Consider the following 13480-nt stretch of genomic DNA (forward strand, 5'->3'; position numbering starts at 1 on the left):
TGACATTACAGATGGGGTCAAACAAATACGAACACTCATCAACAAAGTAAAGCGCCACAGACAGGTAGAAAATATTGGTGATTTTCATGATGAGAGTGCTATGCTAAAGTTCTTGCGCTAGCAGCGAAGTTAAATATCGATGAATTTGTTGACAGCGAGTTGGCTGTTCTATTTTCAGAGGACTCATACATTGCTTATAAAGTCCTTTATGTTATTCCTTCCAAAGTTCAAAGTCATCCAGCGAAGACCTTTATTTAAACATCTGTTTCCCAGGTATAGCCTTGCTGGAAAGTATGATCTGTTTCAAATTAAAAAAAAATCTTATTCGTAGAAATGAAGTACTGTTTCTACTCAAAACCTAAGTTTTTAATCTCAGAGTATCTTCCCTAAAAAATTTTCAGAATTAAAAATTTGATCTGATCTCCCAAGCTTATAAGGAATAGATTTCAAAAATCAAATGTGGCAGGCATTGTGGCGTGAATTCGAAAAAATGGCGTGATCGTGAAAATTGAATTTTTCAGGTATAAAAGAAATCGGTGTGATGGCAGGAATTTTGCGTCCGCTGAAGAGGGGCTCATACAGGTATACAGCTAGACCAAAATCACCCAAAAAAGTGCTAGTAAAGATATTTTCTTTTGATTTTCCGTTGCTAAATGTGGTACGTTTTTTCTATCATTTCTTCACTTGAAAAAAAGCATGTTTAGTTTGTCTTAATTTCGACATTTCATTTCATTTGATATACGGCTTCGTAACCTTAAAACAGACCTGTTTTAGGCGATCAAGGAGGGCTAAAATTAAAAAGAAATTGCCTTTCGGCGCCAGCAATGGTAGCACCTCCTTAGTCCTAGTACATCATGACTCTATAATTTTCAAAGTTAACTCACCCTGTATTAACTAAACATTACCGAAATTATACATTTTATAACAGTTCTGAGCTTCCAATGACTATATCTTAGCAAAATTGACCTTTAGTAGTAAAAGTAGGGGGTATAAACCTGAAAGGTCTCAATATTACTTTCAAGAAAAGCATTAGAACAATTTTAGGCTTAAAATAAAAATAGAGAGGTCCTAGCATCAAAAATTTTACTTGTCTTTTAAATAAAAAAAACTGTACCCCGGTGAAAATTTACCTCAAATTTTCCAACCAAGGCAAATTTCTTCAGTCAAAAAATCTACCCCGGTGAAATCCTTCTATTTTCTTAGCCAACCCAAATATGTTTCACTCTCCTGGAAATTTTCATCCGTTTCCTTCTTTTTGTGATTGATATCTGTTTTCGCCCAGAAAGTTCAATCTGTTTCCAATGCAATATCATCTTTTTGGAAACATATATCTGTTTCCCAAGGGTTTCCCTTCTCATCTCCTAGAAATACTGATCTATTTCTCTCTGATGACGTCATCGCTGGAGTGGGGAAATAGATAGTTTTAAAGAAAAGGTCTTTCCTAGAAAATCGGATCTGTTTCCCCATTTTTTCAAAAAGAAGTTCTGTCCTGGTAAACAGAAATTTCGGGGAAATGGGCTCGTTGGCTGCTTCTGAAAATCATTTCTCTTTTGAGTAAAGGTGAAACGTAGAAGGATAAATTTTACCCATTCTTAAAGTTTTATGAAGATGGTCTTCCTAGCCTTCTGACTGTAGACTCTGAATTGACACTTTGGGAGGATTTTTGGGCAATGAACACTACCAATGAACACTGTCCAATTAACATTCAAACAACTCTCAATTCCAGTCTTCTTAATCCACCTACGAATTCATATTCTACATTGTCAGCAGTTTCTTGTCCTGGGTTTCAGAACATTAAATGCTGTCTCAAAATATTAGCCTCTCTTCACATAACGACTTGTGAGTGCGAGCGAAATCCTTCTCTGGGATGAGGAGACTAAAAATTTGCACTCGTGCTACCATGAATCCAGAGAGATTTATCAACTTGGCCCTCATACAAATCCACCCTCTATTATTCCAGACCCTGAGACCATTATTAATAGATTTTTGGGAAAGAAAAGGTGAATGTATGCAAAGTGATAATGTTTTTATTTTTATACAATTCAAAATGGGCAGGTCTAAAACGCCTAATACTTAATACTTAATACTTACTACTTAATACTTGATACTTACTATTGTAAATTTTGCGGACCTGACCCCGCTCTCCTCCTTCCATGAAAAGAGAATCCAGATATTTCACGCCCTAAAGATTATGTAAATCATGCGGACTTTTTTATCTACTTTATAAGAATCAAGTATATATCTCTTGATTGAAGGCAATATAACTTTCGGTAATAAGTTCTTACAAAGTACACAATGGATAGTAAAGAAGATGAGCATATTTATCTTTCTTATAAGCACCTATTTTATAGGAATCAAGTATATATCTCTTGATTGAAGGCAATAAACTTTCGGTAATAAGTTCTTACAAAGTACACAATGGATAGCAAAGAAAATGAGCATATTTATCTTTCTTATAAGCACCTATTTTATAGGAATCAAGTATATATCTCTTGATTGAAGGCAATATAACTTTCGGTAATAAGTTCTTACAAAGTACACAATAGATAGCAAAGAAGATGAGCATATTTATCTTTCTTATAAGCACCTATTTTATAGGAATCAAGTATATATCTCTTGATTGAAGGCAATATAACTTTCGGTAATAAGTTCTTACAAAGTACACAATGGATAGCAAAGAAAATGAGCATATTTATCTTTCTTATAAGCACCTATTTTATAGGAATCAAGTATATATCTCTTGATTGAAGGCAATATAACTTTCGGTAATAAGTTCTTACAAAGTACACAATAGGATAGCAAAGAAGATGAGCATATTTATCTTTCTTATAAGCACCTATTTTATAAGAATCAAGTATATATCTCTTGATTGAAGGCAATATACCTTTCGGTAATAAGTTCTTACAAAGTACACAATGGACAGCAAAGAAGATGAGCATATTTATCTTTCTTATAAGCACCTATTTTATAAGAGTCAAGTATATATCTCTTGATTGAAGGCAATATACCTTTCGGTAATAAGTTCTTACAAAGTACACAATGGATAGCAAAGAAGATGAGCATATTTATTTTTCTTATAAGCACTTATTTTATAAGAATCAAGTATATATCTCTTGATTGAAGGCATTATACCTTTCGGTAATAAGTTCTTACAAAGTACACAATGGATAGCAAAGAAAATGAGCATATTTATCTTTCTTATAAGCACCTATTTTATAAGAATCAAATCAATATCTCTTGATTGAAGGCATTATACCTTTCGGTAATAAGTTCTTAGTAAACAAAGTATGGCGAAAAAGATGAGCGTATTCTTTTTTCTTATAAGCATTTTATAAGAATCAAATCAAGTCTTGATTGAAGTGTCAGTAATTAGTTTAATTTATTCAATGGGATTGAATTTAGCGATTGAACGCAAAGTTGTCTGATAATATTTTTTGAATTTTATTCTGAAACGATTCGCGAATTATGCCTTTTTAAATATTCATTGGGAAATCCAGGGAAGGCCGCTAAATTTCATTCTATTCTATTAAAATGTCACTTAAGAAAACCCATTCTTTCCCTTTTATTTGTCGTGAAATAAAAAAAATTCAGTGGTGCCTTCGAAAATAATGTCTTTTTTTCTTTTTTCTGTGTGAAAATATTTACATTTAAACATGAAAAGCTAACGATAAAAACATGTACACTAAACTAAATAAATAAATAAAACAGTAAACATCCTTCCTTTTATCGTGCGAAGGACTTCAATAAAAACGTTTTGATTGAAGTTCCTTGATAGTTTAGGGAATCTTGCTGACGTGGTTGCCGATTAAATTGAGATATCATTTGCCATTATAATAAAAAAATCTGGATAGGATAACCAAAGTTTTGCACATTTGTTGACACGATGCCTATACTTAAAATTGATATATTATACGGCCTCGCAAGAAGATGCTAAATGCAAGTAACAGCAAGAATCTTACATTTTTCAAAATCGGTTCTTAGGGCAACAAAAATATTAACAAAAGTAAAGTTGGTAATACTTAATAGAACTAATTTTAGCGGTACCAAATTTTCGCTGGAACTAGTACCCTCACAGCGTGAAAATTAGTTCCTTTAGGGTACCCTATAGAGAAAGTGGTCTATTTTTTTAAAAGGTCAACAAATAACAAAATAAAACTCAAGAAAATAAATTACTTCAAGTCGATTATAGTTTTATCACAAAAATTTCGGTTTGTCTCGGATTTGGTGGTTTGTGACCATTTAAAGGCTGTCTAAAAAAGGTAAGAGCGTGACCGTCAAAGAAAACAACATTTATACAATTAAAACCAAATTGTAACTTCAAACTGTTCCTTGTGAAGTCTTCCTAAATCGCTGGGGTCGATGTTTGTTTAAGATCTGGTTTCGCCCAATTGTCTCACGTTTCTTCAGCACACGCAAGACTTTTTTAAATGGTAGAATGTGTTTTGGGCACAGCTTTTGAATTTTAATTTTCCATCAACAGAATACATCCGTCGATCTTTCCCTTTTAGTACGAGATCGTACGGAGGGGGGAGCGGAGGGCTGGATGGGAGGGCTCGAAACTTACCACCGCATCCATAGCATGTGGTGGTTTTTTCACTAACCATCCACACGACTTCAAGGTTTTTCTCGTCAATGACTTCTTGGGGAATCTTCTTAGTCGGTACAGGGCTTGTCATCTGATCAACATCTCTCACTTCTGGCGCTTTCCGTTTTCGGGTGGTCTCGTTTGGTTTACGTCCTGCCTTCTTCGGCAACAAAGGCTGAACAGCGCTTGTGACGTTGGTGAAAGCTGCAATTACATTGTCGAGTTTATCAAGGCGATGGGCAACTGCTATCATATGGCTGCATACCCCCTCGGTTTTAAATGCTGGGCATGGGCAATCGAAGTTTCCATCTTTGTGAGAAACAAGGTGTGGGTTATTTCGATCATTAAAAGAGATAACGATTACTTTTGACTTAAGTCCTGGGGCAGGAACGATTCCATCCTTCATTTGGATTATCTCGGACGCTTTCTTCCATTTGTGTGCTAAGTAATTCGGCAAGCCGGTGGTTTCGAATCTAGGAAATTCGGTACCTTCATTAGAATTGATTACTTCATTTAGTGGATTTGTGTTGGCAGCTTTCTGAGGCACTTCACTTGTTGAACAATTGGAATTATTTTCTGAAAATGCGGATGACGGAGGGCCTTTCACCTTGTGAGTTGAATCGATTACGTTGATTCGCAGATTTTGCTCCTCTGTACTCTCCTTTCGAAATATGTGTAGATCAAGTCCAAATTGTACTACCTCGTTAGAGAGAACGTACGTGCCTTTACCAACAATACTCCGGTGAATGTTTCTTTGAATCATTTCGACATAGTCCTAGTAAAACAAAAAGAGTCCATTGAGAGTTCAACAATTAGAATATTAACTACATTACTCTAACCTGTACTATCTACGAACCTCTACAAATCCCAAAATTAGCTTTCTGACATTGCCATTGAGCTCAGTGTAGGTGTACAGTGGTTTTTGCGATCTTGCTTTGGCGAAAAAGGCAAAAAAAAAATAGCAAAATCGCAAAATTTAATCTCGCAATAATTAATCTGATTTAAGTAGCCTGAAGTTGAAGTTAAATTTAATAGTTAAACATAATAACTGCTATGAGCGCATCATTTCAGAATATCTTGATATTTAAAAACCGTTAATTTACTAGTATTGTATCATACAATATCTTACTTTATAGAGACTGGAAAATTCTGCCCATGTACACTTCCTTTGGGGTTGGCCAGATGCTGTGATTTCTGCTTTTCTTTGCTGCACTATTTTCTTGAGGCGATCGTTAATGCTCTCGCTAGCATTATTGTAAAAAAAGTTGTCCCCGTTTTGCATCAATTGACGGCGGACTGGAAGAATCATTTTCCGCTTCATATCCAAAGATACATTCTTCACAAAATAGTCAGCAAATTTTGCGTCTTTCTCAGATTTCAATTTGCGTACTTTCACTTCCCGATCGTTCCAAGCTTCGACTAACGACATCAAAATTTGATCAAATTCTTCCTCGCTTTCTGCATCCACCACGCCCTAAAACAATAGTGTAATTAACCTTCAGTTACTACTATAAAAGGAAATGCGTGGTCGTGTGGCTAGGACGTCTGACTTTCACAGCCTTGTGGAAGCAAATTCCACTGCTTAAAACATACTCAGACCAGCTCAGACATGCTCGGGTCAACCATGGCATGTAAGGAAATTAGGAGAGATGAGCTAAAGTCCAGTGTATTTCAGTTTGTTTGTCTAACTAGGACGTGATAATTTTTATCGCAACGTATAAAAAAACTCCCCGTCCTAAAGCACTTTACAACACTCATGATTAAGTTTAAAATTGTAGGGGTGTCTTTCCTTTGTACCTGCCTGTTAGCTTTCCTTTGTCTTAATGCTGAGCTTTAATTTTCATTTGATATTTCGAAAATAGAGATTCAGTTATTGGTGCTTATCGTGATAATGGGGCCAACATCAGTAGATCCAGAAAATGGTTTCATTTAGATCACCATTGTGATTTGTACAAAATATAAATTGAATAAACATGATACGTACCTTAACTCGTGTTTCATCGTTTCCAAAGATTTCTTCAAGAAATTTGTTTTGATCAACTATGCCAAGTTGTGTTAGTTTTGAGGTAACATTCCCATGGACATGTCTTTTGCATGATAAGAGGCTTCCGATGGGAAATGATGACATAAATCCATTGTCAATTGCCTTGTCTCGGTCGGAACCAACAGCTAGCACCTCCTTCATTTTTGGGTTGATGCTCACAAGCTTCTGGCCAAAGTACTCAAAGACGCTAGCGTCCAGGGAAGAATGAATGATGGCTGGACCTGGAAGAACAGGGTTTCTCCTACTTTCCTTCTCTAACAGGCGCAGGTGTTTGTAGGTAAGGGGAGTCACGTAAAGCCCCTCGCATATGTTGAAAGTGGTGTCAATGGTCAGAATGGTAAATTCCGAGGGATCCGTACAGAAATTGATTATGTCGTTTATCTGGTTGTCAGCTGCGAGTACAGCACGAATTGAAGGTAGCACTTCGAAGTTTCGTATGAAATTCTTTTCATGCAAGCCGTACCGGATGAACTCTGCGACAGGATCTTGTTCTGTCAATAAGTTCTTTCTTTGAAGAGATCGCTGGTATTTTATTCCTTTGATTGTTGGAAGTGATGCATCACTTTTACTGTTCATGAGTCCCCCAGCTTTCTCAAAGAGACGGTCATGTAATATAAGTGGACCTGTTGCTGTTCCACTGACAGCAAGGGCAATCTTCTTTTTCGTTGACTCAGCTCAGCTTTCCTAGCGTGCGGATTGAAGTTCTTTTTAGAATTTTGATGGTGAGTAACATCAAAATCTCGTTCAGGACCTTCAAATTTATATTGCAAGAGTCTATTGCTAAAAAGTCCATCCTTGTGACGAACATCGTAAATTTTTCGCGTAAAATCCTTGCAGGATGCGTTACGATAAAACGTTGTTCTGACCAAATATTGATTTGACTGAAGCTTCCTATCCAGTTGATGCTTACTGCGTGGTAAGGCCGTTAAATGAATTTCATCGTCATCATTCAAGGTTTCATCATAAGCTGTAAGCAAATTGTATGTGCAGCCATTGTTCTTATAGCACCCGTTATCATCCGCCAGAATATCATTTGGATCGTCAAGCTTTGATGTATTTACGATGAAAATTGCGTTTTTTTGGCATCTGATTGGTACCTCACCGATAACTGTTTCGTTGTCACTATGAATACTGTTTAGGATTTCTGACTTTGTAGGGTTGATCTTTGTTTCCAAATATGGGAGATCGCCAAAATACATGATCCTAAATAAGAGAAAAATTTCAAAAATGATACTTAAAAAACAATACTTAAAATACCTTAAAAATGACAGTCAATCATCAAAATGATCCCGAACGCCCGTTTCTCCAATCCGTTTGCATAGCAAAGATAATTTCACTTTTCTCATTTAATAGAGCTTTGGCTTTAGAATTTGAATGAATCCCAAAATGCCTCAAAAACTTTCAAACAAAAACAGTTTTCAAAGGAACTGAAAACCCTAAACCCCCTTTGCTTACAAAAAATCTTTGTACCCTTGTGACTGGTGCTCATTTAAAATCAGAGCTCAAAACTTTAATATGCTTAATTGTCACCTTTTCTCTGGCGGATTTGGTTCAATTTGATCCTTCTTTATGAATTCCTTAACATCTTCCATTTTTGGTACTACATACAATGAAAACAAAAAAATTATAATAATGTGATAACATGAAATCTTTAGACAATGAAATGGAGAAAGAAATCCAAGCCTACCCCTGGAAAATGTTTTTAAAAATCATGAAAAAAGAAATTTTCATTGAACTTGTTTAGAACAACTTTTTCTAAGTGTATCCAAATACAGTAAAACCTCCTATTAACGGACACTCTGATAGGCAGACACCTCTGATTAGCAGACAAATTCTATTTTTCCTGGTTGTTTTCTAGTCATATCCTTATAAAAATCAAATTGGTTACGTACTTAAAATTATAAGATATAAGTGATTCATTTAAACTTTTTTATTATTCTACAGGTTTGAAGCTTTTTCCAGTCATTTAATTTGTCTGGACAATGAAATTGAAAGATCACCAGCACCTCAAGACTTTTATGATTCATGAAAAATAAATTCTTGTGTTTCAACAACTCTTGAATCAGAGACTTCTATTAACAAATAAAAATACTGATAGAGAAAATTCTTCTCACCTTTGACTTCAGATTCATTGTGAGAGCCTTTAATGTCTTTGTCTGATTCGTCAGAATCCAAAATAACGACAGCGGGACCTGAGAAAACGAGCCGAAAGTCTTACTTCATGGCTTGGCAGCAGGTTTTAGGTGCCCCCTAATAATTCAGGTGACCCCTAATATTTAGGTAACCCCTGGTTGCCAAATAATTTAGGTGACCCCTAAGCCAATGATACGTCAAATTTTTTCGAAAATCCTTCTCAAACAATGAAACAAATACAACAGTTAGTTTAGCTTATTGCTAAATAGAATAAATGCCCAAAGAAATAGGAGATAAGCTACCTTAAAGGAAGAAATTTTGGCAGGAATTTAATTTGGCGGATGGCCGAAAAAGTTTTTTCAGAGTAAATTTAATCTGGCGGTTAACTTGAAAAATTAAATTTTGCGGGAATTTAATTTGGCGGATGACGGAAAAAATTAAATTAAGCTCCCACCAAATTTCTTCTCTTAATAAGGTAAGTACTGAAGGTTCATGCCAGATTATCAAGGTTTTGTAAGTCAGGATGCAAATCCCTTGCCAGACAGATTTTTTATCTAAGTAAATGCAACAGGATTAAAAAAATTTTACAGATAATATATTATATACCAAATTTTCAGTTTTAGACAGAAGACGTTCCATAGTGAAGTTTATGATTAAAGAAAAACAAGTTCAGAAAAAAATCACCAAACAAAGAATTTAGCCCCCAGGTCCATCTGAAAAAATTTAGGTGACCCCTAACATGGTTACCCCCCCCCCTAGCCACAGGCTAAAATCAGGTACCAATTGCAGCTCCACCTTTTAGCCCCCCCTCAGGCCAGGGGGGTTCCAGCCATGTACTTCAATATCAAAATTTAGGATTTACGAAACTTTTGTAGTACTGCAAGTCACTGCTTTTAAGATGACATTAAAAAATAGTTCTCTGGTAATCTACCCTCAAAATTCCCCTATCAATGAAATCTTTGGGGATTTATTGGATAAGCAACACATCTTTTTGTAATAGAGAAAAATTTTCCCACCTTCCAATTTAACTTTGTTGTGCAAGAATTTCATATCTGTATCTGATTCGTCAGAATCCAAAATAACAACAGCAGTAGCTGAAAAGACAAGCAGAATGTTATAACTCCTACTTCAAATTACAACTTAAAGTTTAATATAATAGCAAACATTTTGGCAGATTTGGCAGTTTTTGGTAAAATCTTTGATTAAGTAAAACGGGATACCAAACTCTTTCAAATCCCCCGGAAAATCAATTGCTTTTCTATTGAAAGCCACACCCTTTCATCCAATACGAGGGTATAATTTTTGCAGTTATATCCAAGTGAGACAGAGTGAGAACTTAAGCGCACTTTTAAAACCTCATTTTTGCAAATTTCCATTCAGATTTATGTCTTGAAACTTAAGTATAATAAGAAAGATAGAGGAATTTTTTTCACCTTTGATTTTAGCATCACTGCAAGAGCCTTTTATATCTGTGTCTGATTCGCCAGAGCTTAAAACAACAACAGCTGAACCTGAAAACAATATAAACAGGACAGTTAGTCTTAGAGTAGAGAATTTCAATGAATTTCAAAATTTTAAAAGCTTTAAGCTGGTTACAGTAAGCTGAAATTTTCATAACTTAAACATACTGGGAATTTTAAATTGATGATACCAAAAAGGCTTCAAATTTTTTAATCTTTAAGTTTAACCACAACAAAAAAACAAAATACTCTAACATAGTTTTTTTGTAATTTATCATGGGATTCTTACCATTGACTTTACTTTTCTTCCAATCTTCATCGTCCGAAATAAAATATTGAAAATCTGGAATTAAAAAGTTAACTTTAAGTTTGTCTCTGTATACTTTGTTGGGGTATTATAAGTCTGGAAAAACTTTGTCAAGGGAAGATTTGTCACTTCTCCTAGGGGGAGATATTATTTTGGAAATGTGGCATCAATTTATCATAATTCATAACATTATTTGCACGTTTCACGAGGGGAGTGAAATTAAATTATCTGCAAGACAATTCTATCTAAGGGTGTCAGTCAAAAACATGGCCTACCTCTGTGGCCTGACCTACCTTATGGCCAACCTTAAACTCTAAAAATGATTTGATTGTTATCATTCTGAAAATGTGAAAACAAATTTTAAGGCTGAAGAAACAAACAAAATTATAAGTTTTGAGTCTTAATACACCTGAATAGATTTTGTGCGCTTTGATTGCAAGTAATTGATGAAAAAGAGAAACACACTACGGCGAAAGCAATCAACTACATCAGGTAATAGATGTTAAGCATCATCTGGTCAGGATAGTACTTGGATGGAAAAAAAATTACCAACACTTCACCAGAAGTCAGCCAGTGACTAAGGCTCCATGCACGTGCACTGTTTAAGGGCACCCCAAATTTAATTTACAATTTTAAGGGGGAAAAATTGATAAGGGAGAAATTGTTAAATCCTTCGCACCTTTTGAGACCCCCCCATTGTAGAAAATAACTTTTGAAAGACTTTAAAAAATTTTCATGAGATTTTCTCAGTATGTCTAAAATATGGACTGAGCAGTGGCAAAAATTAATGCAACCTCTCAAAATAGGTCCCCTGGAACTTTTTATCACTTTAATATTTCCAGCTCAATTTTTTTATTTAAGAGTAAGTGACAAAAAGTTGGAGGAGCTGAGGCTGAGGGTGTCCTATTTTACGTAATGGCAACAATTAATGATATCATCAGGTCACACAGGTGGATGGTAATAATGTCATTGTAATGCAAAATATTTTAAACATACTGTGAAAATCTCACAAAAAAATAATAAGACTATCTATCAGTTATCAAACATTTTCCTTTCAAATGGGCCTGTAGACTCAGGAAGGGTTAAGCAATTCCCACTGAATTAAGCCAAAACCTAAAGGTTTATAGTAAAGATAAGTAAAGTTACATTCGTCTTTCTTCCTAAAAGTTACAGAGGATAAACTTTACAAAAGGAATTTCACAGCAGCAGATCCTTAGCAGGTCCTAAGCTTAGCCCACCATAGTTCAGAAGGAGAAAACTTTTTAGACAACCACAGGTATTTTTTGGGCCTTCTTCTCCTACAAAAAAAAGAGCCATGCCATAGCATAAACCAGAATTTACCTGACTGCTAGGAACCCTATTCCGATATGAGTTTAGTGATAAAAAGCTTCCAAAACTTACCAGGTTCTCCTATTTCATCTTTAGAAGAGGTCATTTCAATCTGCAATTCCTTTCAATCTTCTTTTCTTCGTGTTTTACAGTTTTATATGTTGGCCATGTGAGTTGTGCAAATATTTTTTCTTTCTGATTTGTGTTGGTCTTGATTACCCCATGATTTTATACGGAGTATCCCCGGTCTTTACCAAAGGTAATGTGAATAGTGCGAAAAACCGGGGTCTCCGTATAAAAATATTACGTCATGAATTGACTGTCTTGATTTCCCAAAACTTTTTAATAACCTCCACGAAGGAGAACGATTCGGGTAGTCTTCAAAACAGTTCAAAACACAAAAATTTGGCGGGAAAAAAGAAAATGGAGGACATAAAGATTGAAAGAAAATTTTTGCTCCAAAAAGCGCTTCTTTTTTAACAAAAGGGTTATTTTACCAGTTAAAAGGCTGAATTTGTTTTGAGGTGCAAATAAAAAGTATAGAAGCCATAGAAAAAGTATATATTTTTAATTTTTTTAGTATTAAGTAGTAAGTATCAAGTATTAAGTAGTAAGTATTAAGTATTAAGTATTAGGCGTTTTAGACCTGCCCAATTCAAAATAAAAACCCCCCTACAAAGTTTGCATACCTGTAAACTTTTCACATGTAAATTAAAATGTATATAGGAAGTTAAAAAACAGTCTACCATGAATCCAGAGAGATTTATCAACTTGGCCCTCATACAAATCCACCCTCTATTATTCCAGACCCTGAGACCATTATTAATAGAATTTTTGGGAAAGAAAAGGTGAATGTATGCAAAGTGATAATGTTTTTATTTTTATACAATTCAAAATAAATACCCCCCTACAAAGTTTGCATACCAGTAAACTTTTCACATGTAAATTAAAATGTATATAGGTAGTTAAAAAAACAGTCTACCATGAATCCAGAGAGATTTATCAACTTGGCCCTCATACAAATCCACCCTCTATTATTCCAGACCCTGAGACCATTATTAATAGAATTTTTGGGAAAGAAAAGGTATGTAAAGTATGTAAATAAGCTTTATGTTCTAAAAAAAGATTTTTAAAAAAAATTAAAAATATAAACATCACATTTTTGTCATTTGTCATGTGTATATATTTTGTTAAATATGTTGTTTTATTTATGTTGTCCGTTTGTTGTGTTGCCTATTTGTTTCTTTAATGTTTGCCTTGTATGTTTTAATGTTTGTGTTGTGGTCTGTCTATGTCAGGACTGGGTCCTAGGCATACTGATGAGCCCTGACGATTGGGCGAAACAGACCAAGAAATCACTTGCACCCCAGTATCTGTAGCCCAGTGGTTACTTAGTCAAAAGTTCTCTTAAACTGTAGACCAACCTGCCTCTTTCCAATGTAGTTGAAGTATTATTTCGGATACCAAGCTAAATCAAAAAATATTTTACACGTCAGTCAAATTAGAATTTCCTAAATACCATTCCACTGGAGCACAGAGACAGGGGTCTTTATTTTCAGGGAAGAATAAAAATAACAATTTTAACGAAGAACAACACATGAAGAATATATACACTTGGAAGT

General features: G+C 34.8%; 1 protein-coding gene across 1 annotated transcript; it reads right to left on the reverse strand.

The window, feature by feature from the left end:
• Positions 1–7201: 7201 nt before the first annotated feature.
• On the reverse strand, positions 7202–12031 carry LOC136815939 (uncharacterized). Its single transcript, XM_067072370.1, has 7 exons — positions 11931–12031; positions 10512–10565; positions 10196–10273; positions 9779–9856; positions 8744–8821; positions 8160–8229; positions 7202–7832 (listed from the first exon to the last, which is right to left on the reverse strand). Exons 1-7 carry the CDS (start codon positions 11962–11964, stop codon positions 7202–7204), a joined length of 1023 nt encoding a protein of 340 aa, XP_066928471.1. The 5' UTR covers positions 11965–12031.
• Positions 12032–13480: the final 1449 nt, after the last annotated feature.

The sequence above is a fragment of the Clytia hemisphaerica genome, unplaced genomic scaffold (assembly GCF_902728285.1).
Source record: "Clytia hemisphaerica strain Z4C2 unplaced genomic scaffold, Clytia hemisphaerica genome assembly, whole genome shotgun sequence".
Lineage (NCBI taxonomy): Eukaryota > Metazoa > Cnidaria > Hydrozoa > Leptothecata > Clytiidae > Clytia > Clytia hemisphaerica.

Coding starts and splice junctions, on each gene's coding strand:
- LOC136815939 (XM_067072370.1), bottom strand. CDS start 11,964: ATGACCTCTTCTAAAGATGAAATAGGAGAACCTG. Junction 10,274..10,511: donor GAAGAAAAGTAAAGTCAATG/GTAAGAATCCCA, acceptor TATTGTTTTCAG/GTTCAGCTGTTGTTGTTTTA. Junction 7,833..8,159: donor CCAAATCCGCCAGAGAAAAG/GTGACAATTAAG, acceptor TCTCTTATTTAG/GATCATGTATTTTGGCGATC.